At 36.4% G+C, this 21,866-nt stretch overlaps 1 protein-coding gene across 3 annotated transcripts in view; it reads right to left on the bottom strand.

The window, feature by feature from the left end:
- PRKD3 (protein kinase D3) overlaps positions 1-21,866 on the bottom strand; it is an 82,551-nt gene that overhangs the window by 12,144 nt on the left and 48,541 nt on the right. For all 3 annotated transcript variants that reach the window (XM_053589801.1, XM_053589800.1, XM_053589802.1), the window contains exons 8-14: positions 19,788-19,971; positions 18,366-18,489; positions 16,107-16,184; positions 14,369-14,645; positions 10,746-10,798; positions 6,692-6,764; positions 4,364-4,470 (exon numbers count right to left, since the gene is read on the bottom strand). In XM_053589801.1, the coding sequence (XP_053445776.1) occupies positions 4,364-4,470; positions 6,692-6,764; positions 10,746-10,798; positions 14,369-14,645; positions 16,107-16,184; positions 18,366-18,489; positions 19,788-19,971 (896 nt within the window). The remainder of the gene's footprint in view (positions 1-4,363; positions 4,471-6,691; positions 6,765-10,745; positions 10,799-14,368; positions 14,646-16,106; positions 16,185-18,365; positions 18,490-19,787; positions 19,972-21,866) is intronic.

The following is a 21,866-nucleotide window of genomic DNA, read 5'->3' on the forward strand; positions in this document are numbered from 1 at the left end:
GCCTTTAAAAACATGTGGACACACAAAAATAGAAGTATACTATTATTATTCTTCTCCCTTGAAAACTTTCTTGGCCCTGGGTAGAGTGCCGTAGCATCACAGCTCACAGCAACCTCAAACTCCTGGGCTTGGTGCCGCCTGGACCTCCATAAGGGCTGCGCCGCAACCCCCAACTCATGCCCCACACCCGCCGGGCCTCCGCATGCCCTTACCAGGAACAGCGGGAGCTGAGCAACCCTGCATCCTCCCTCCTGGACCCTCCCTGCCTCAAAACTGGCCCACTCGTCTGGCCAGTGACTCTTGTAGCCGCATGCCTTCCGGAGCCCTCCCTGCCTCTGCGCAGAGCCCTTCTCCTGGCCAGAGACTGTTGGAGCCCTGGGCTCTCTGTGCCAAAGTCACTGGTCACCAGGCACTCCCAGAACAGAGCATACCACCTCCCACCCTGTTGCTGGATCCAGGTGTGTCACACTCTGGAGCTGCTTCCACAACCAGAACTCCCTAGCTGGGGCAGCTCCAGAGGAACTACACAGGGTCACTCCCTACAAAGATCCAGCAACAATAATGTGATCCTGCTGGGGTCTAATCTTGGATAAACAGCTCCCAACTCTAAGGACGGCCAGAGGCAATGGGTAAAAAACAATCATGAGGTGAAATCAACAGAAAAACTCTGGCAATATGAATAGTCAGAGTAGATCAACTCCCCCAAGGATCAATGGGGCAGACACAGCACAAGATCCCATGCACAAACAAATAGCTGAGATGTCAGAAATCAAATTCAGAATCTGGATAGCAAATAAGATCGAATTAGAATTCCAAGCAGTAACCCAAAAGATATCTCAAAAATTCAACAAATTCAAAGACCAAACGATGAAAGATTTTGACACATTGACACAAGAAGTTGCAGCCCTCAAAGATCTGAGAAACACAGTAGAATCCCTCAGTAACAGAATGAAGCAAGCAGAAGAAAGGATTTCTGACATTGAAGACAAAGCTTTCGAATACTCCCAAACTATCAAAGAGGAAGAAAAATGGAGGGCAAAAACAGATCACTCTCTCAGAGAGCTCTGGGATAATTTGAAGAAAACCAATATTCATCTTATAGGGATCCCCAAAAGTGACGAAGTGGCCTGAGTCTCTTCTCCAAGAAATTATGAAGGAGAACTTTCCAGACATGCCAAGAGATTCTTAAATTCAGATAGCAGTTTCAGAACCCCAGCATGACTCAACCCAAATAAGACATCCCCCAGACACATCATAATAAACGTCACTAAAATTAATATGAAGGAGAAAATTCTGAAAGCAGCTAGACAAAAGAAAACCATCACCTACAAGGGCAAGAATATTAGAATAACTGCAGATCTCTCTGCTGAAAACTTTCAAGCTAAAAGGTCATCAACTTTTAATATCCTAAAACAAAATAACTTTCAACCCAGGATTCTGTACCCAGCTAAACTGAGTTTCATTGATGACAGAGAAATTAAATACTTCAATGACATTCACATGTTGAAGAAATTTGCCATAACTAAACCAGCTCTTCAGGATATTCTCAGACCTATCCTCCATGAAGACCAGCATAATCCTCCACCACAAAAGTAAACCCACCCAGAAAATTTTGATCAAATTACAACTTCCACAGTTGCAAAAGGATTAAAAATGTCCACCGGACTCTCAAAAGGCTTATCAATATTCTCAATTAATGTGAATGGTTTTAATTGTCCTCTAAAGAGGCACAGGTTGGCTGACTGGATACAAAAACTCAAGCCAGATATCTGCTGCATACAAGAATCGCATCTTACATTAAAAGACAAATTTAGACTCAAGGTGAAGGGATGGTCATCTATACTCCAGGCAAATGGAAAGCAGAAAAAAGCAGGTGTTGCAATCTTATTCGCAGACGCAATAGGCTTTAAACCAACCGAAATAAGGAAGGATAAGGATGGACTCTTCATATTTGTTAAAGGTAATACTCAATATGATCAGATTTCAATTAATATTTATGCACCCAACCAGAATGCACCTCAATTTATAAAAGAAACTCTAACAGACGTGAGCAACTTGATTTCCTCCAGTTCCATAGTAGTTGGAGATTTTAACACCCTTTAGCAGTGCTGGATAGATCCTCCAAAAAGAAGCTAAGCAAAGAAATTTTAGATTTAAACTTAACCATTCAACATCTAGACTTAATAGACATCTATAGAACATTTCATCCCAACAAAACTGAATACACATTCTTCTCATCAGCCCACGGAACATACTCCAAAATCGACCACATCCTAGGCCACAAATCTAACCTCAGCAAATTTAAAAAAATAGAAATTATTCCTTGCATCTTCTCAGACCATCATGGAATAAAAGTTGAACTCAATAACAATAGGAACCTGCATACTCATACAAAAACATGTAAGCTAAACAACCTTATGCTGAAGGATAGATGGGTTATAGACGAGATTGAGAAGGAAATCACCAAATGTTTGGAACAAATCAACAATCAAGACACGAATTATCAGAAACTCTGGGATACTGCAAAGTCCTAAGAGGGAAATTTATAGCACTGCAAGCCTTCCTCAAGAAAACAGAAAGAGAGGAAGTTAATAACTTAATGGGACATCTCAAGCAACTGGAGAAGGAAGAACACTCTAACCCCAAATCCAGCAGAAGAAAAGAAATAACCAAAATCAGAGCAGAATTTAATGATTGAAAACAAAAGAATTATACAACAGATCAATAAATCCAAAAGTTGGTTTTTTGAAAAGATCAATATAATAGATAAACCCTTGGCCAACCTAACCAGGAAAAAAAGAGTAAAATCTCTAATTTCATCAATCAGAAATGGTAATGCTGAAATAACAACAGACCCCTCAGAAATTCAAAAAATCCTTTACGAATACTACAAAAAACTCTACTCTCAGAAATATGAAAATCTGAAAGAAATCGACCAATACCTGGAAGTATGCCACCTACCAAGACTTAGCCAGAACGAAGTGGAAATGTTGAACAGGCCTATATCAAGTTCTGAAACAGCATCAACTATACAAAATATCCCTAAAAAGAAAAGCCCAGAACCAGATGGCTTTACGACAGAATTCTACCAAACCTTTAAAGAAGAACTAGTACTTATATTACTAAACCTCTTCCAAAATATAGAAAAACAAGGAATATTACCTAACACATTCTATGAAGCAAACATCACCTTGGTCCCCAAACCAGGGAAAGACCCAACAAGAAAAGAAATTATAGACCAATATCACTAATGAATATTGATGCTAAAATACTCAATAAGTTCCTAACAAACAGAATCCAACAACATCAAAAAAATTATACACCACGACAAAGTGGGATTTATCCCAGGGTCTCAAGGCTGGTTCAATATATGTAAATTTATAAATGTAATTCAGCACATAAACTAAAAAATAAGGACCATATGATTCTTTCAATTGATGCAGAAAAAGCTTTTGATAATATCAGCATCCCTTCATGATCAGAACACTTAAGAAAACTGGTATATAGCCGGGCGTTGTGGCGGGAGCCTGTAGTCCCAGCTACTTGGGAGGCTGAGGCAAGAGAATCACGTAAGCCCAAGAGCTGGAGGTTGCTGTGAGCCGTGTGACGCCACGGCACTCTACCGAGGGCAGTAAAGTGAGACTCTGTCTCTACAAAAAAAAAAGAAAATTGGTATAGAAGGGACATTTCTTAAACTAATAGAGGTCATCTACAGCAAACCCACAGCCAACATCATATTGAATGGAGTTAAATTGAAATCATTTCCACTTAGATCAGGAACCAGGGAAGGTGGCCCATTGTCTCCATTGCTCTTTAACATCGTAATGGAAGTTTTAGCCATTGCAATTAGGGAAGAAAAGGTGATCAAGGGTATCCACATGGGTTCAGAAGAGATCAAACTCTCACTCTTCGTAGATGATATGATAGTATATCTGGAAAACACTAGGGATTCTACTACAAAACTTTTAGAAGTGATCAAGGAATACAGCAATGTCTCAGGCTACAAAATCAACACCCATAAATCTGTAGCTTTTATATATACAGATGTCCAATCCAGGAAAGGGAATGTCCCGATCTCCACCTTCCTGACCTTTAAAACCCCCATTCGCCATTACCCATGTGTGGATTTCTTCCTGGTAGGAAATCTCACCCCACCTTCACCCAGGTGGAATAAAGCCATTTTAATTGCAAAAAAATAAAAAATAGTTAACTTAGTGTCTTACCAGCCTTTTAGCCAACAGGTTATAGGAGGAAAAAAAACAAAACAAAACCAAATCTTATCTGCATACTAAATAGACTCAGGTTTAAAACTGATAAATCAAAAATTGAAACTTATACGTTCTTTTTTAAAAAAAATTTTTACCTGCAAAATAGCCACTTCATTACGGAGTTGACTTTCTTGTTTTGTAGGGAATCTCATCTTATCAATTACTTTAATAGCCACATCCCTTCCAGTCTTTCTATGTTTTCCTGTTAATAAAAGAAGCAAACCGACAGCTCATGTACAATTCAAAAGCCTTGTTGGGAAGATGTTTACAAACTGAAATTTGTATATATTTACTCTTGTATCTTTTTCTTTTGGTTCATTTTGTTCCTTCTCTACATGAGTTTTATAACCCCCCTCTGTAATAAAGGAAGTTCTATTAACTGAAATAGCAGAAAATTTGAAAGAATTTATTTATTTATTTTTTTATTAAATCATAGCTGTGTACATTGATATGATCATGGGGCATCATTCACTAGCTTCACAGACCGTTTACCAAGTTTCACTGAAAGAATTTATATACTGTAAAGTAATCTACTTTGTTAAATAAACTACCCTGACCTAGTCTTTAGAGAGACTGTCAAAATAGAAACAATTGTACTAATGAATTAATTTTACTCTAGGCCCACTGAATCAGCAGTGATTTAATCACATATTCCCCAAACTCTGGGTTCTTATAATTTAGAATCTTGATACAAAAGATATACTAACAGCAAGTCTGTAATAAATAGCCATTCTCGCATTAATTAATTCAAACTAATTGGTTTGGTTATTTTGTACCCAAAAAGTACAAGGCATTGTTTTAGATGCTATAGATTAAGTGATGAAAATGACAGGTATATTTTGGTATTTGTTCCCTTAAGCTGTATATGACTTGCTGTTCTCTATATAGCTATTTACTTGAAAGTAACTCAGACCCGTCCTCAAGGACATAATCATAAAAGTCTGATTACTTGAAAAGATCAGATAAATCCATACATATTTGGTAAGAATCTAAAAGTAGACAGACAGTTCTCTGTCCTTTCAATGAGAAGAGGTCCTCCAGAAATGTCACTAGTCTTAAAACCAACAAATTTGAAGTTCTAAGACAGATTTTGTATATGCATGTGAAATCAACGTATTTTATGGGTGACTATTATATGTCAGACATAACGCTAGGTATTAGGAATACAAAGACAACGTCTCTCAGCCTGTCTTCAAATAAAGTTCACTAGGAAGACTAAACCCAATATATTGCAGATACATACTATCATATTACATAGGTATGTAAGGTATGTATGTTAGCAGCAAGAGTACCAAGGAGGAACAATCTGTTTCATTTGATGGAGAGGTAGGGATGGAGACAAATTCTTCATGGAGGAAGTCCTTTAGTTGAGACTTGAAGTATGAATAAAGTTCCCTAGAGGGACAAAGGGATGGAGAAGGAGCAGAGGTGAAGGTACGGAGGCGTGCAAGTATGACAGCAAGGTAGAAAGAAAGCACGCAGGTGTTGCAATTAGATAGGAGAAGCAAAGTGAAATCATAGCAGCCTTGTATCCTCTGCTAGGAAAATTGGCAATGCATTTGTAGACAACTGTAAACCACTTAAGGGCTCTATGTGAGGTAATACTAATATTAGATATGAGTTTTCTGAAAGATTCACTCCAAGAGTGGTGTGAAAAGAAGGCAAGGCTGGAGACAGAAAGGCCCGTGAGGAGACCAGCCTTGGCAAGAGGTTTAACATTTCTTTTGTATCTTGGATTATAGTTTATCAAGTACTTTTATATATATTAGGTTTATATATATTTAATATTTAAAATCCTATAATCTAAGCAGGTCAGGTTTTATTAGCTCCACTAAACAGATGAAGATACTAATGTGCAGTGAGATTAAATGATTTCATCAATGTCTTAAGTCACAGACTTGTATAAACTTTTAGCTCTTCAGGCTCCATAGAAAAATCATGCCAATAGCGACAAATGTTGCCAATTGTGTCAGAATATACTTCAAGGAACAAGCCCACACAACCCAATCTGAAGTTGAAATCTTTTTTATTTATTTTGCAGTTTTTGGCCAGGGCTAGGCTTGAACTCACCACCTCTGGCTTATGGGGCCGGGGCCCGACTCCTTTGAGCCACAGGCGCCACCCAAAATCATTTTTATCCCCACACAAACATCTTTATGAGCTACAAGAAGAGATAAAAGTAAGAATATTGTAAAACAAATTTTATGATTCTGTCACTTTTAAAATTTACAGTTGAAATTAAGGAATGAATAATCAGTTACAGCGGAAAGGACTTAACTGAAAGGATACAGGTGTTTTTCAAAATTTTATCAAGCAAAAGTTCACTTGAGATAATTGTTAGATGACAAAATAGTTGGCATATGTTTTAAATTTCCCAATTTTTCTATAATATATACAATATACAAAAGGCTACAGTTGCTTACCTCCATAAACAATGCCAAACTGGCCTGAACCAAGCACCTCATCTGCAAAGATCTGGTAAACAGTACTGATGTCCTATCAGGAAAAAGTAAGCAATAAGTATTATTCACCTGTATAAAACAATGTCAACATCTCTGCCTCTCTTCATTTAAATAAATACATTTTTTTAATGTTAGAGGCAACTAATTTTCATAAAGTACAAATTATTATGAACTTAGGCTTATATGTTGTGAAAAGGTTAAGCCCAAATTTTATACTACGGTTATTAATGTACAACTATAATGTATTCTACAAGAAGACTTTCAGGACAAAATGCTGAAAATGCTTTTAATTTAAAACTTACAATAAGTAAGCAATGAACTATAAAAATTAACATACAAAACTGAGAACAAATTTTTACCTATTTTACCATAATCAGATTTACTTCCTTTGGTTTAAAAGAAAAACTTTACAGTTTCTATTTTTGGGATTAGGCTCATCTTGAGCGACAAAACAGTATGTGTGAGAGAAAGTCTGTAACTCAAATCTACTCCTCAATCTTCCCTCCCTGCTCTTCCCCACCCCCCCCTTTTTTTTTAATTTTGTGGTATTCCTGTCAGAATATCCATGTATTAACTTGGGATGTTTAGTATTAGAGTTTGATGAAAGAAAAAGTGGAGCTCCACTTAGTAGACCAACAAAGCAATTTTGGAACTCTTTTTCTGGAATGGCCCTCAGAGCGTTTGTACAAAGCTTGACAATAGAGTTCACAAATTCATCCTAGTAAAAGTGCTTTGAAGGGTAGACTAGGTGCTGGTGTCAATATACAGCTTCCTAAGGGGAATACTTCGAAGGTGACCATAGTGATATTTACTGTCAAGTTCCTGCGGCATGTTTTGGTATTCTTTCTCTCCCCCAGACTATGGTATCTATTCTGCCTCCTACCAGGACAAGAGACTCGACTCAAAGATGACATCCTTGACATTCTCTACCTCCCACAGCACTACTAGTCTTTATTGCAATCTTAGAAATCCCAAACTCTGTAAACTGACCACGCAAGGGGCTGTAACAAACATGAAACTACTGTACTGATATGTACATGTTTATATTCTTATATGGTTTTTATTAGAAAATATGCAAAATTACACATAATCAAAACAGTAAAATCATACATCCAGTATCATAGAAAATCAATACATTTTCTGTATTCTTATGGTTTAATCATTCATTCTGGAAAAAAAGTCAACCTCAGTCTTAACAAACATAAGTGGAGAAAGTACTTTCAACACTAGCTACACCACTCACCAAACCTGGGCATTTTTCCACATCAAATGACTTCAACCACATTATCAGATGCCTGACATCCTCTTCTTTTGGAGTCTCTACAGTTTGTGTCATCCTCACTTGCTTCTTCCACTTCATTAGCTGCTTCATGCACTTTTATGCATCTGTACTTAGGTCAATATTACTTGGAAAATTGCTTCTGGATCAGGTTAATTACAGGTTGCCACTTCATCATCCATTGCAATAAAACCTTCAAAATCTACTACTTCAAATTTCACCATGAGAGAATGACTCTCTGATGAGACAAAAACATTATGTTCTTGGGTTGTGACAAAGCCAACTTTCTTGAAACATTGTATTGCTTCTTGTTGAACTTCATTCCAAGCAGAACTGATTCAGAGTGCAACATTCAGAGCATTAATGATGCAGTGGATGAAGCTGCTTCCACAGGCAGACCCACAGGTTTGTGTTTTAGTAATGACCCACTGTAGGGCTGGGCTTGGTACTGCATTTTAAATGTTTTGATGATGGCTTGATCAAGAGGTTGGATTTCTGAGGTCGTATCTGGAGGCAGAAATTTCAGTGTCACCTTTGTGAGATGATTTACTTGCACATGGCCAGATCAGTAGTACTGTCAGAATAGACTGTTTCTTCTTCAATTCTTGGTTGATACACCTTACCCACTCCTCAAAATAGGGTACCAGTCATCCATGTGCATTTGTTTCATCTCCAAACGACAGGGAGCTCTTTGGCCATCAGGTTCCTGAATGCACCTGAATTTGCCAATTCATGATTTACCAAAGGTTTCCCTCTGGTTGAGCTAGAGCAAAGCAGAAATGTGAAACGTTCTTTGGAAAGTTTTTCACTCTTACATTTGTCACTCTTCACGACAAGGTTCCTATCAGGCATTGCCTTGAAAAAGAGTGTGCACTTGTCCGCATTAAAGATGTTATCATCTTTGAAGCCTCTGGTGAAATCTGAGGACTTTTTGATGAACTCTCCCATAACTTCTGATGGAACTTCTTTGGAAGGCACCACATGAGACTTTCTGGAAAAGCTCATGTCACAGTTTAAATTTCTCGAGCCAACTACTTGATGCTTGGAAATCTACCACCCTGAATTTCTGTGTGAATATTTTAGCAACTTCTTGGATCCTTAGCTGGAGACTTGGGCATTAACTGTCTTTGTTTGTTTGAACCAGCTTCATGTGGCTTCACTAACTTCACTGAGAGAAGTTTTCCTCTTCTTTCACTTAGGTCTTTGTTTTCCTCAACTATCTCTTCAAATACTCATGTTAATGTTTTTTGATATTGCTAACTACAGTCTTGCTAACACCAAAATGTTCTGCTGCCTTTCTTTGGTGGCTGCTTTCTAGAAAATGTACAACATCAACCTTTTTCTTCAATGTCAACTCTTTTGAGTTCTTAGTTCTTTCCTTTGGGCCATGATGTCTCAATTAACTATAACATTGTTCACTAATTGCAGGATGTACCTACAACTCAGATCAGCCCTTCATACTGAAAAAATCTTCCACAACATATAATAAACAAGAGGATATTAGGTCTAATCCAACATGATTAATAATAAAACATGAAATACTAAAGGAAAAATAATACACCTAAGGGGCAAAGCCCAAACCTTCTACTCCTTGGTGTAGAGTAGACTCAACTGAATATAGAGGGTAAATGAATATCGTGTGTCACAGTTCAAGTGGTGAAGATGCAATATACAGAGGTTAGTCTTCTACTGAGTACATGTGGTGCATGTCCAGTCTATGAAAATTAGGTCAACTTAAGGAGGTGGTCAACTATGGAGGGTCTACTATATTTATACATTAGAGAACTATAATAGTTGGATGCCCTAAGAAGATTAGATTTTTACTAGAGAAATTATATATAGCTAGTGAGCAATTTTCTGAATTCTTTTTCTAGCCCCTTTTCCTTCTAATACAAGGGTGTTGGCAACTACAGCTTGTGAGCCAAATCCAGCCTGCTGCCTCTTTTTGCATGGCCCTGATCTAAGAATGGTCTTTAAATTATTGGACAAATCAAAGTACTTTGTGATGTGATTACTGTATGAAATTCGAATTTCAGCATCCATAAATAAAGTTTTATTGGAACATAGTCATGCTCATTCATTAATATATTCCCTATGGTTGCTTTCTTGCTACAAATGCAGAGTTGAGTAGTTGTATATGGTTTGCAAAGCTTAACATATTTACTACTTAGCTCTTCACAGGAAGGTTGCTCACATCTGTTATAAAACCCTACATATACATATATATATACACCAGACAAATTTAACTTATTTACTTTTCCTTAAAAGTATCACATTTCCCGCTTCCCTCTATTTGCTTATCCTGTTATCTGTACTTGCATGAAATGTTGTTTCCCAATCCTCAACCCTTTGGCACTTCTGCCAAAAATCCATTTCATCCTTTTAGGAATAGCTCAAATTCCACTTCCTTTAGGAAGCTTTCCCTGCTAACCCAGTAAGAAGTGACACTGAACTCTGAATTGGTCTGAATTTCTCTGAATATTTTGTAATATTCTGCTGTCACTTTTTCTAATGAAAAGTTAACTTCATTTTTGTAATGTTAAAAATCTGCGTTAGTTTTCCTCTATGAAGCAGAAGTCCTTAGGGAAGTTATCACCCACAAAGTCTAGCCTAGTATCTTCAGGCAAATTAATTGCTTAACACTTTGGGCCATGAGCATATTTCTCTTCAAGATTTATTTTATTTTCCTAACTTCAATCACCTACTTTGTACATATCAGCTATGATGATTACTTACCACATTCTCCTGGATCTGACAATTAGACACAGAGATACTGTTTGACAACTCTTCTGTAAAATTTAAGAATGATGTGTGAGAAAAGAACAAAACTATTACGACTAAAAATATTAATTATCTACTGACATGTCAATATCCGTGGTATATCATACTTAAAAAACAGGTTAGCACACAGTTAATATAACTCAATTGTGTACATTCCATTGGTTAAGTAAAATTATGACACATTCATAGAATTATCTAAACATTAAATAAGTAATACAGATCTAGAAAGCTAGCCATGACATATTACTGAGTTAAAAACAGAAGTTGAAGGGTAGCAGTGCTTGAATTAAAAGCAAAAATAAAAACATGACTACTTCTAGTACGTGTAGTTGGGAAGAAAGAATTTTAATTTATATAATTTTGCATTGCTTGCATTTTTTTGAGACAGAGTCTCAAGTTGTCACCCTGGGTAGAGTGCTGTGGCATCACAGCTCACAGCAACCTCAAACTCTTGGACTTAAGAGTGATTCTCTTGCCTCAGTCTCCCAAGTAGCTGGGACCACAGATGCCCGCCACAATGCCCAGCTATTTTTTGTTGCAGTTGTCACTGTTATTTAGCAGGCTTGGGCTGGGTTCAAACCTGCCAGCTGGCGCCCCACCCACTGAGCTACGGGCACTGCCATGCTTGCATTTTTTATAACATAAAAACCATGCATTACTTTCATTAAAATATTACAAATTAGGTAAACCTTTATGTTGACATTAAAATATGTTAATATATTTATATATATTTTAAATAGTAGATAAAAGCAAGCTGCAAACAGTATACAGAGTATGATCCCATTTTCTAAAAAAAAAAAATATATAGCAGATAATATAGGCTTCCCTTACCTCAGTTCCTTCTTAAAATCAAGAAATATATACCAAACTGTTAATAATGATTTTCTGAGGGGGGATATACAGGATTGGAGTTATATACATATAGCAAGGACTTTCTCATTTTATATTACATATTTCTGTAAAGTTTAAATGTTATATTACTTTGGTAAGCAAAGAAAATAATTGACAAGAAAAAGAAGGGAAACATGAAAGTAAGCAAGAGAATGGGTATCAAACATCTAGAATCTGAGACAATTCAAAGAAACTGAGACAGGAAGTTTCCTTTATAATCTCAAATATAAAAATATAAAACTTTGTTAATAAGATAAGCAAACTATATATCAAAAACAATATGACTGTCAAAAAATATATTTTAAAATATTAAATCAGCTGAAAACAATTTCTTTTTCTTTTCTTTCTTTTTTTTTTTTGAGACAGTCTCTCACTGTGTTGCCCTCAGTAGAATGCTGTGGCTCATGTCACAGCAACTTCAAACTCTTGGTCTCAAGCTATGTACTTGCCTCAGCCTCCTGAGTAGGTGAGACTACAGGCACATCGTTGCTACTATGCCCAACGATTTTTAGAGACGGGGTCTCCTTCTTGCTCAGGCTAGTCTTGAACTCCTGAACTCAAGCAATCCTCCTGTCTTGGCCTTCCAGGTTGCTAATATTACAGGTGTGAGCCACTATTCCCAGCCCCAATTATTATTATTTTTTTAATTGAGACAGAGTCTTACTCTGTCGGCCTAGGTAGAGTGCCAGGGTGTCATAGCTCATAGCAACCTCAAACTCTTGGCTCAAACAATCCTCTTGCCTCAGCCTCCCCAGTAGTTGGGAAAACACATGTCCGCCACTACACCTGTCTACAAAATATTTTAAATAATTCAAATTTTAAATACCAATAATTAAGAGACTGTACAACATCAAAAAAATGCATGTGTCTAAAACTGCTTTTCAGTAGTTCCAGTTTCCTAGTTTAAGTTACAGTATTGATTTTCTTTCAAAGATCTCCAATATCTAGCTACATCCAGTTTTAATTTCTCACACCTCCCAGAAGACTCTTATTCTATATTGTAAAAATGACAACACATCACTTAATGTGCTAGGCACTATGCTAAGTGCATTATATGCATTTATTATTCTTCCCACTTTAGATTAGAGAACTGTAGCGTCCAAGATTACAGAACTGGGCTTTCATCCTCCAGAATTTTCACTCTTTAATTCTCTTATAATTTTGCCTTTAGATAAGACTCTTAACCCTAGGGAAGAGGTCTACGAATGAGCTTGAGAGGTTCTCTAAACCCTTGAAAACTATTAAAAAATACATAAGTACTCATATGGTTTTCTGAGTAAACACTCCTTGGTTTTAAATAGAATGTCGCAGAGTTCTGTCTAACCCCCTCAACTTAACCACTGTGAAGGCTCGGTGCCTGTAGCTCAAGTGGCTAAAGTGTCAGCCACATACACCAGAGCTGACTGGTTTGAATCCCGCCCAGAACTGCCAAACAATGACAACTATAACCAAAAAATAGCCAGGTGTTGTCGCGGGCACCTGTAGTCCCAGCTACTTGGAAGGCTGAGGCAAGCGGATTGCTTAAGCCCAAGAGTTTGAGGTTGCTGTGAGCAGTGATGCTACAGCACTCTACTCAGGGTGACGGCTTGAGACTCTTGTCTCCAAAAAAAAAAACAAAACAAAACGAAAGAACCATATTACTCCCCCAAATTAGTAATAAACATCAAACATTTACATGGTCATAACCCTCATCCCTTTGATCACATTTGTCTCCTCAACTAGAGTAGTATTACCCCTCCAAACTTTCCATTCAACTCTGCCTATGCAACTCCTATCTGATTCCAAAATCCAAATCAGGTCTTGCTTACTCTTCCTATCCAAATCTGAGTTCTCTGAGTAATGTCCTACTCATTTTTGCACTATACTGCTTTATGCTACTATCTAAACATATGTCACATCTCCCTAAAGAGCTTTTACAATTTCCATACTGCTTTTGTATTCTAACTTAAAGTTTTGCATAATGCCCAGAAAAGTTGCACAAAATAATATAGCTAAAGTAAATGAACTATATTTAACTGGCTGATATTTATTTCAGTTTAAATATATTTCTCTAATGAATTAATTATGTTTCCCCATGAACAACACAATGCCAATGTGGAGAAAGTAGTATTATATTATGACCTTCTGAATGTCAACTGTTCACTTGAACTTTTATCAAATTTAAATTTAACTATATAAATTGTATTGGTATAGAACATGCATTCCAATAATTTTTTAATATTTTGGAATGTTTTAATATAGTATGATGTGAACTTTTAACACTTTATTATTTGTTTATAACCCATGATGAAATAAAATTATTAACACCAGTAGTACACTCAATCCGATGAGACTTCATGAATGCTAAGGACTGTTCTATACTTTAAAGGTGCTTTTTCATTTAATCTTGACAACCCTTAAAGTAGGTACTATTGCAGAGAAGTAAAGTACTTGCCTAAGATCATTTAAGAGGTTGGCAGACCCAAGAATTTAATGCAGAGAGACTGACCCTGCAGCCCAGGTCTGGGCATTGGACGTACATGATATATACTGTAGCCAAAATAATTTTACAGAAAAATTAACTAATGGTATTGGTTTCTAAAGACAAAACTTAAGATGACACCGAAAATACATAATACACAATCATGTCCACAAAATGCTTAAGAACCAATGAGAAGAAAAAGCCATCAAAAAAGCTTATTGCTTACTGTGATCTTTCCCTTGCCCCGGAGAAGTGCAAACACTTGCTTGAGGGGTAACAGGCATGAGAGCTTGGCGAATTGCCTTTTCCCAGCTCTGTGCCACGTCAAGTCCAACTCCAGTGGCAGCAAGAACAGGATTAGAAGAGCTATCCCCATTGTTCTCACCAACAAAGTATACCATAGTATCAGTGATGATTTCAAAACAGTGTGGGTTGCTGCCTTGTGAAATACTTGTGAAATCTCGTGGTGAAGATATGCGGAGAATTTCTGAAAGTGGAATTTCCTGAAGTAAAAAATTAAGTATTGGAAAATATGAATACATCTTTACTTTTAAATACACTACAAAATCAAAAATGTGCATTTCCACAAATGTCATTAAGACAAACACAAGTATAGAGTATATAGAACACGCAGTCAAGACATGTGATAGTGTCTGCCTTAAGTGATTTCAATGTCAAGCAATGCCAGAGGCAAAGAATGGAGTAGATAACCACGCCAATGACTCGGGCCTGTAGCACATCATGACGATGCAAAGGGGAGAGGACTTAGAAGGGTAATTTGCTACTATATCCAACACCTGTCACTTCCAATTGTCATTAAATCAATTCCACAACTCCTTACCTAGGGCTACAGTCTGAAAGACATAACTGCAAAGAAAGAAGCAGAAACAATAGCAGAAAAAGCAAAATCTTGAGTCAGTATAGGTTGTTTAAACATTTCATTGTGATACTGTCCATTTGAGTACACTGTAACAATAATTTGTGTTTAGTTTACCTCCTAAGGCAAAAAACTTATTTTTAAAAAACCCCACCAGCTCAAAGCAAATCATTAGTTCCCATTCTCTTTCTTACTGTGCTACTGCTATACTTTACAACCTTTGGTGTCAACAGTGTGTGACAGCAAAAGGTGAAACAAGCCGAGCAAGACTGTAAAAAGGAAATGAAGGGCCAAAATAAGCAATTGGGAACTGGACCCTCAAGTAATGTGGAAGACAGGAGAAACGCCAAACACGTCCTTAGCCTCCCTGATAAGCAATGATCGTGGGACTTTCTAAGCAGTCCAGCCTAAATCACAGTATCTAGAAGGAAATCAGCAACAAGTTGATGGGCAAGCCAAAAATAAAGAAACATATAACAACAACAAAAAATCTTTGGTAGCAGACTGCCATGGGGAGTGAAATAAAGGGTTGGAGAATAGTTGCTTCAACAAAGAGCTTAACACCGATCTTTTTTTTTTTTTTTTTTGTAGAGAGAGAGGGTCTCACTTTATCGCCCTTGGTAGAGTAGAGTGCTGTGGCGTCACACAGCTCACAGCAACCTTCAACTCCTGGGCTTAGGCAATTCTCTTGCTCAACCTCCCAAGTAGCTGGGACTACAGATGCCCGCCACAATGTCTGGCTGTTTTTTGTTGCAGTTTGGCTGGGTTCGAACCCGAAACCCTCAGTATAAGCCGGTGCCTTATTCACTGAGTCATGTCACCCTCAGTAGAGTGCTGTGGCATCACAGCTCACAGCAACCTCAAACTCTTGGACTTAAGTGATTCTCTTACCTCAGTCTTCCAAGTAGCTGGGACTACAGGCACCCACCACAACACCTGGCTATTTTTTGTTGTTGCTGCAGTTGTCCTTGTTTAGCAGGCCCAGGCTGGGTTCAAACCAGTCAGCCTGGTGTATGTGGCCAGTGCCATACCCATTGAGCTACAGGCACCGCCTAATGTCTATATTTTTAAAATGTAAAATCCTTACCTTATAATACTTTGATCCAGATTCATTTTGAAATAATGTTAGACATTTACTGTCAAGTCTCCAATAATGTCTCTTTCTCTGTAAAATAAAGATCACAAAGCTGTGAGGTTCAAAATCATGATTCCTCCAAAGTACCTGTACTTTCCTTTTCATTTCCATTAGTACATTTGTATTTGTATGTTTAAAATTCATGAGGTTCTAAATTCTCAAAATATAAGGATGCCCAGTGAAAAGAAATCACTCCATCACTCATATTCCACACTTCACCTTATTCTAGGCAAGCAATGTCATTAGGTTTTTGTGCTTCTTTTTAGAGAATTTCATGCATGCACACATAAATACATCTATTACGCACATATATAGATATACATATACACACATAAGTATGTAATTTACCCACAGGCTAAATTTCTAGAAGTTGCCCTTCTGGATCAAAGGGTATGTGCATATATAATTGTTTGATAGTGTTCAATTATTCTACACAAGAGCAGACTCAGTGTATAGTCCCACTGGTAATATGATAGTGCCTATTTACTCACACCCTCACTAATGCAGTACTGTTATCAACTTTTTGATGTTTGCTATACTGAAAAATAACAACTAGTATTTCAGTGAGAGTTTAGATTGATATTTTTTATTATAAATTCAAGCTCTTATGCATAAGTCCATTTATATTTCTTGTATTATCATGAACTCTATTCATATCACTTGCCTATTTTTCCATTGTTACTGTCTTTTTCTTATTCATTTGTTCATATTCTTCACATATTATGGAATTATCTCTCGTTTAGAGTGTGAGTTGAAAACACATTTTCCAGTTTGTAATCTGTCTCTACTTTTGGTTTTTGCCATTTAGAATTTTTTTATGAGATTGAATTTTTTGATCTTTTTTTGCTTCTTTCCAACTGACTTTATCAATTGATCCTCCCAAAGTTTCTTCTACAGATTTATTCTTTACATTTAAATCTTTAACACATTTAGACTTACTATATGTGAAGTGTGAAACATGAATACAACTTTATTTTTTTCTATATGGCTATGTGGTTGTCCCAACACTATCGAATTATCCATCTTTTCCCCTGATGATTTGATAAAACACCTTTTGATATGCTACTGAATTCCCAAATGTATGTACACCACTTCAACTTCCATATGGAAGGATATGAACTACACACATAACTGTAGTCTATGGTGTTGTCACCATATAAAACTTCAGGGCAAATAAATGTCCTGAGTACTTCATTTTATTCTTTCTTTTTTTTGTTTTTGAGACAGTGTCTCACTATGTTGCCCTCAGTACAGTGCCATGGTGTCACAGCTCATAGTAACCTCAAACTCTTGGTCTTATGTGATTCTCTTGCCTCAGCCTCCCAAGCAGCTGGGACTACCAGCACCCGCCACAACGCCCAGCTATTTTTTTATTGCAGCTGTCATTGTTGTTTAGCTGGCCCAGGCCAGGTTCGAACCCTCCAGCTGTGGTGTATGTGGCCGGTGCCGTAACCACTGTGTTACAGGGGCTGAACCACTTAATTTTATTCTTAAAAGGTTTACTAGAAAGTTGCTTTTAGTAATCTATTCAGCAAATTTTAAGAAGAGTAATAAAACAGTGGCACATATTTATTGTGTGCTTACTGTAGGCCACACATCGTTCCAAGCTTTTCTCAGATATTAACTCACTTGCATCTCTTAGGTAATTACCATTATCATGCTAATTTTATAGATGAGGAAACTAAGATAAAACATAACTAACTTTCCTAAGTTCACACAGTTTTGGTAAATTATACAGACTTAGGTAATCTAGCTCCAAAGTCCATGTTCTTTAACTACTACACTATGTTGATTCTTCAAATTTACTCATTCCACAAGTATACATATCCTCTTTGCCAGAGGACAAACCAAACATGCTTTGGTTTTCCTATCTTTGGTAATAACTAAGAGAATTTTTCAGATTAGCTGTTTTTCCTTCCATCTTTAGTTGTAGAACTTGGTGTGTTTTGAGTAATTAGTCTTTATATGGCACAATCCCAGACTATTTGAATCTTCACTGTTCTACCAGTTTGTAAAGACAATGCATTAAATAGTTCACCCTTTAAAAATTATTTACAAATGTAACTATAATTTCGATGTAACTTTTACATACTGCTGTGGTGTACACAATGTCTTAATATATATTTCATCCTCTACTGGATTTTAAAAGTTCACAAAATCAAACTCATTATAAAGTTTTACTAACATATCACATCATACGTGATTACTGACCAGGTTATCCCTGCTGGTGTAGTGGACCATCCACCCTTCCTTTACCATTGTGCTGCTCTTCCTCTTTGTGTGCTTGATGGATTGTACAACTCTCATTAGTGGAATGTTATTGCTTGTTGATGGACTAAAAAATATTTAAAATTTATGATAAATATTTATAATTTTGATTCATAAAAAATCACATAAATACCATACACTCATTATATCTTTTTCTTAAAGATAATTAAGCTAAACTTTTTCAAAATATCTTAGGGGAAAAACTCAATGCCTTAAGAAGAAGAAAATAAATTAATCCTATTATACAGACACATATTGATTATATTGTAAATCGTCATTATTTGGCACGAATGTTTCCTGAGGGGCCTGGGTGGATCACAGAAATGCAAGAAAACAGTAAGCAGAGCAGAAAACATCCTCTTCAACTGGAAGATACGGAGTCTGAAGAAGTGCCTTATTTGATTTGCTGTTTAAGTTTTTCTACCCAACACAGCATGATAAATTAGCAAATTCACAAGACAAAATACAAGTATACACTCAAATTTACAGGGCTCAAATGTCAATTCAGTCGATGATATTGTCAGCCAAAAGTACTTCTAGTAGAAGATATTTCAAGGAAAATGATTTACAGACATTAATAAAAAAGTAATGAATTAAATCAGATAACAAAGTATAGCTGTAGAAAAAGAGCCTAAAATACATTCTTCTTTAAATATGAAGTGCTCATGATTAGGAAACAAGCTATGTTCTATAATAATCTCCAAACTGGGTAAACATGAAGTTTAGTTAATAATGGTAATGGTAATAATGGCTGTAATTTAATGATAAACCAAATTGAATAAATCATGACTCAGCCATTTGAGACTGAAAAATTACCCATTTTCTTTAAATGGCTCTTTCTTGGCAATAAAAACCAAAACCTACCAAAATGATAACATTTTGTGACAAAGTAGTAAATCCCATGGGATACAAAAATGGAATTTCTAGAAACAGTCCCATAGTGTTTTTACCAAGTCCTAAAAGATTAACTGTGGCAGTATGAAAATTGCCCCCAGGTTCATTACAATCACCTTTGTACAACATTCTCAGTATATATTTTATTGCTGTTTCCGCCAACTACCTGTGTGAAAAAGTAGTTGCTTTAACACTGCAGGCACTTTGTGGTAGCTGTTCTACATCTAGGTACACCATATTTAAACAAGGTATTTTCCTTTATTAAAAAATAGAACAAGAATCCTCAAACCTTCCCATCTCGAGTGGATGGCCAGGGTGATGTAGTTTATTTCAGAAATACTACATTGCATGTAAAATAATTAACCACAATTTAAACTAATTTAAGTGTCAAAGAGATGTGGCTTTTTCTTAATGAGATTCTGAACAGACTATGAATTTGGACACAGCTTGCAATACCTACATATGTGTTACCTGATTGTTTTAACAGCTTCTTCATCTCTTTCCACATCAAGATCAGATGGATCCAGGAAAAACATTTTATCTTCTGGGGGAGATGGCTCTTCTGTGTCATCTAAGCCCCGACTACCCTCACTACTCAAGTCATTACTGTCAATGTCCATTGGTATATCTGTATCTGTTCCCAGACTGGAAGGTTCTGGCAAAGTTTTAAATGAATTTCAAGAGTTTTATATTAATGAATTATCAATACATCTAAATAAGGCAGTCTATTAAATTTTTAAAAAGGTTTTAAAATTCTTAAAATATAAAAATAGATCTTTGATTCAAAATAAAATATTTCTTAAAATATAAAAAAAGATCTTTGATTCAAGATAAAATATTTCTTAAGGAAATATAAAACACACAAGTCATAACACACAAGGTTAATTAATTTGATTATATTAGAATTTTAAATTTCCATCTGACAAAAGATGCTATAAGCCCAAAATAAAAGATAAGTTGCCACCTTTATATGTATTATGATAAACTGATTTTTGACATGCCAAGACAATCCATGGGGAAAGAACAAACAGCCCTTTTAATAAATGGCGCTGGGACAATTGATCTCTGTATGTGAAATAATTAAGTTATTCACCTTCCTTAAACCACATGTAAAAATTAACTCAAAGCAGATCACAGACAGAAAATGTATAAGCTAAAACTATAAAACTTGTCAAAGAAAACATAAAAATAAATCTTCATGACTTGGGGTTAGGCAAAACATTGAAACACCAAATGAAACACCAAAAATATAAATAACAAAAGACAAAATAAACAAATTAGACTTCATCAAAACCACACACTTCCGGGGCAGTGCCTGGGGCTCAAAGGAGTAGGGTGCCAGCCCCATATACCGGAGGTGGTTGGTTCAAACTCGGCCCCAGCCAAAAACTGCAAAAACAAAACAAACAAACATATAAAAACCCCCCACACAATTCTGTGCTGCAAACAATGCCTTAAAAAAGTGAAAAGACAGCCACTAATGGGAGAAAATATTTATGAATTATATGCCTAATAAAGGACTGGTACCTAGAGTATTTTAAAAACTCTTACAACTTAATAAAAAGATAAATAATGTAGTTAAATGGGCAAAAGACCTGACAGATATGTTTGCAAAGAAGATATAAAAATGGCCAATAAGCACATGAAAAGATGTTCAAAATCATTAGTCATCAGGGAAATGCAAATGAAAACCACAATAGGATACTACTTCTCATTCACTAGGATGGCTATAATCCAAAAGCCAGACAAAAACAAGTGGCAGTGAGGATATAGAGAAACCAAAATCCTCATACATTGCTGGTGGGAATATAACATGCACCTGCTTTAGAAAGCAATTTTGGAGGTCCTCAAAATGTTAAAACAGAGTTACCATATGACTACTGTAATGTTACCAATTCTACTACTATGTATCTACCCAAGTGAATGAAAATACATTTCTACAGAAAAATTATACTCTACTGTTCACAGCGGCATTATTCATAATAGTCCTCAGGTGTATATATCTCAAGAACCCACTGACTGATGAATGGATAAATAAAATGAGGTATATCTCTGCAGAAGAATATTACTTGTCAATGAAAAAGAGTGAAGTATTCACTTGTAATCCTAGTATTCTGGGAGGCCAAGGCGGGTAGATTGCTTGTGCTCAGGAGTTTGAGACCAGGCTGAGCAAGAGCTAGACCCCGTCCCTAAAAATAACCGGGCATTGTGACAAGTATCTGTAGTCCCAGCTACTTGGGAGGCTGAGGCAAGAAGATCACTTGAGCCCAAGAGTTTGAGGTTGCTGAGTGAGACTCTGTCTCAAAAAAAAAAAAAAAAGAATAAAGTACTGACATATGCTGTAATATGGATGAACCCTGAAAACAATATGCTAAGTAAAAGAAACCAGTCACAAAACAGCACATTCTGTATAATTCCACATTTAACACATCTAGACAAGAACATGAAAATCTGTTCAAAGTTGATCAGTGGTTGCTTGCTAGGGGCAACTGGGAAGGAGAAGATAGGGAATGACTAGTAATGGTATGCGTTTCTTTCTAGGGTGATGAA

The sequence above is a fragment of the Nycticebus coucang genome, chromosome 4 (genome assembly GCF_027406575.1).
Source record: "Nycticebus coucang isolate mNycCou1 chromosome 4, mNycCou1.pri, whole genome shotgun sequence".
In the NCBI taxonomy this organism is placed as follows: domain Eukaryota; kingdom Metazoa; phylum Chordata; class Mammalia; order Primates; family Lorisidae; genus Nycticebus; species Nycticebus coucang.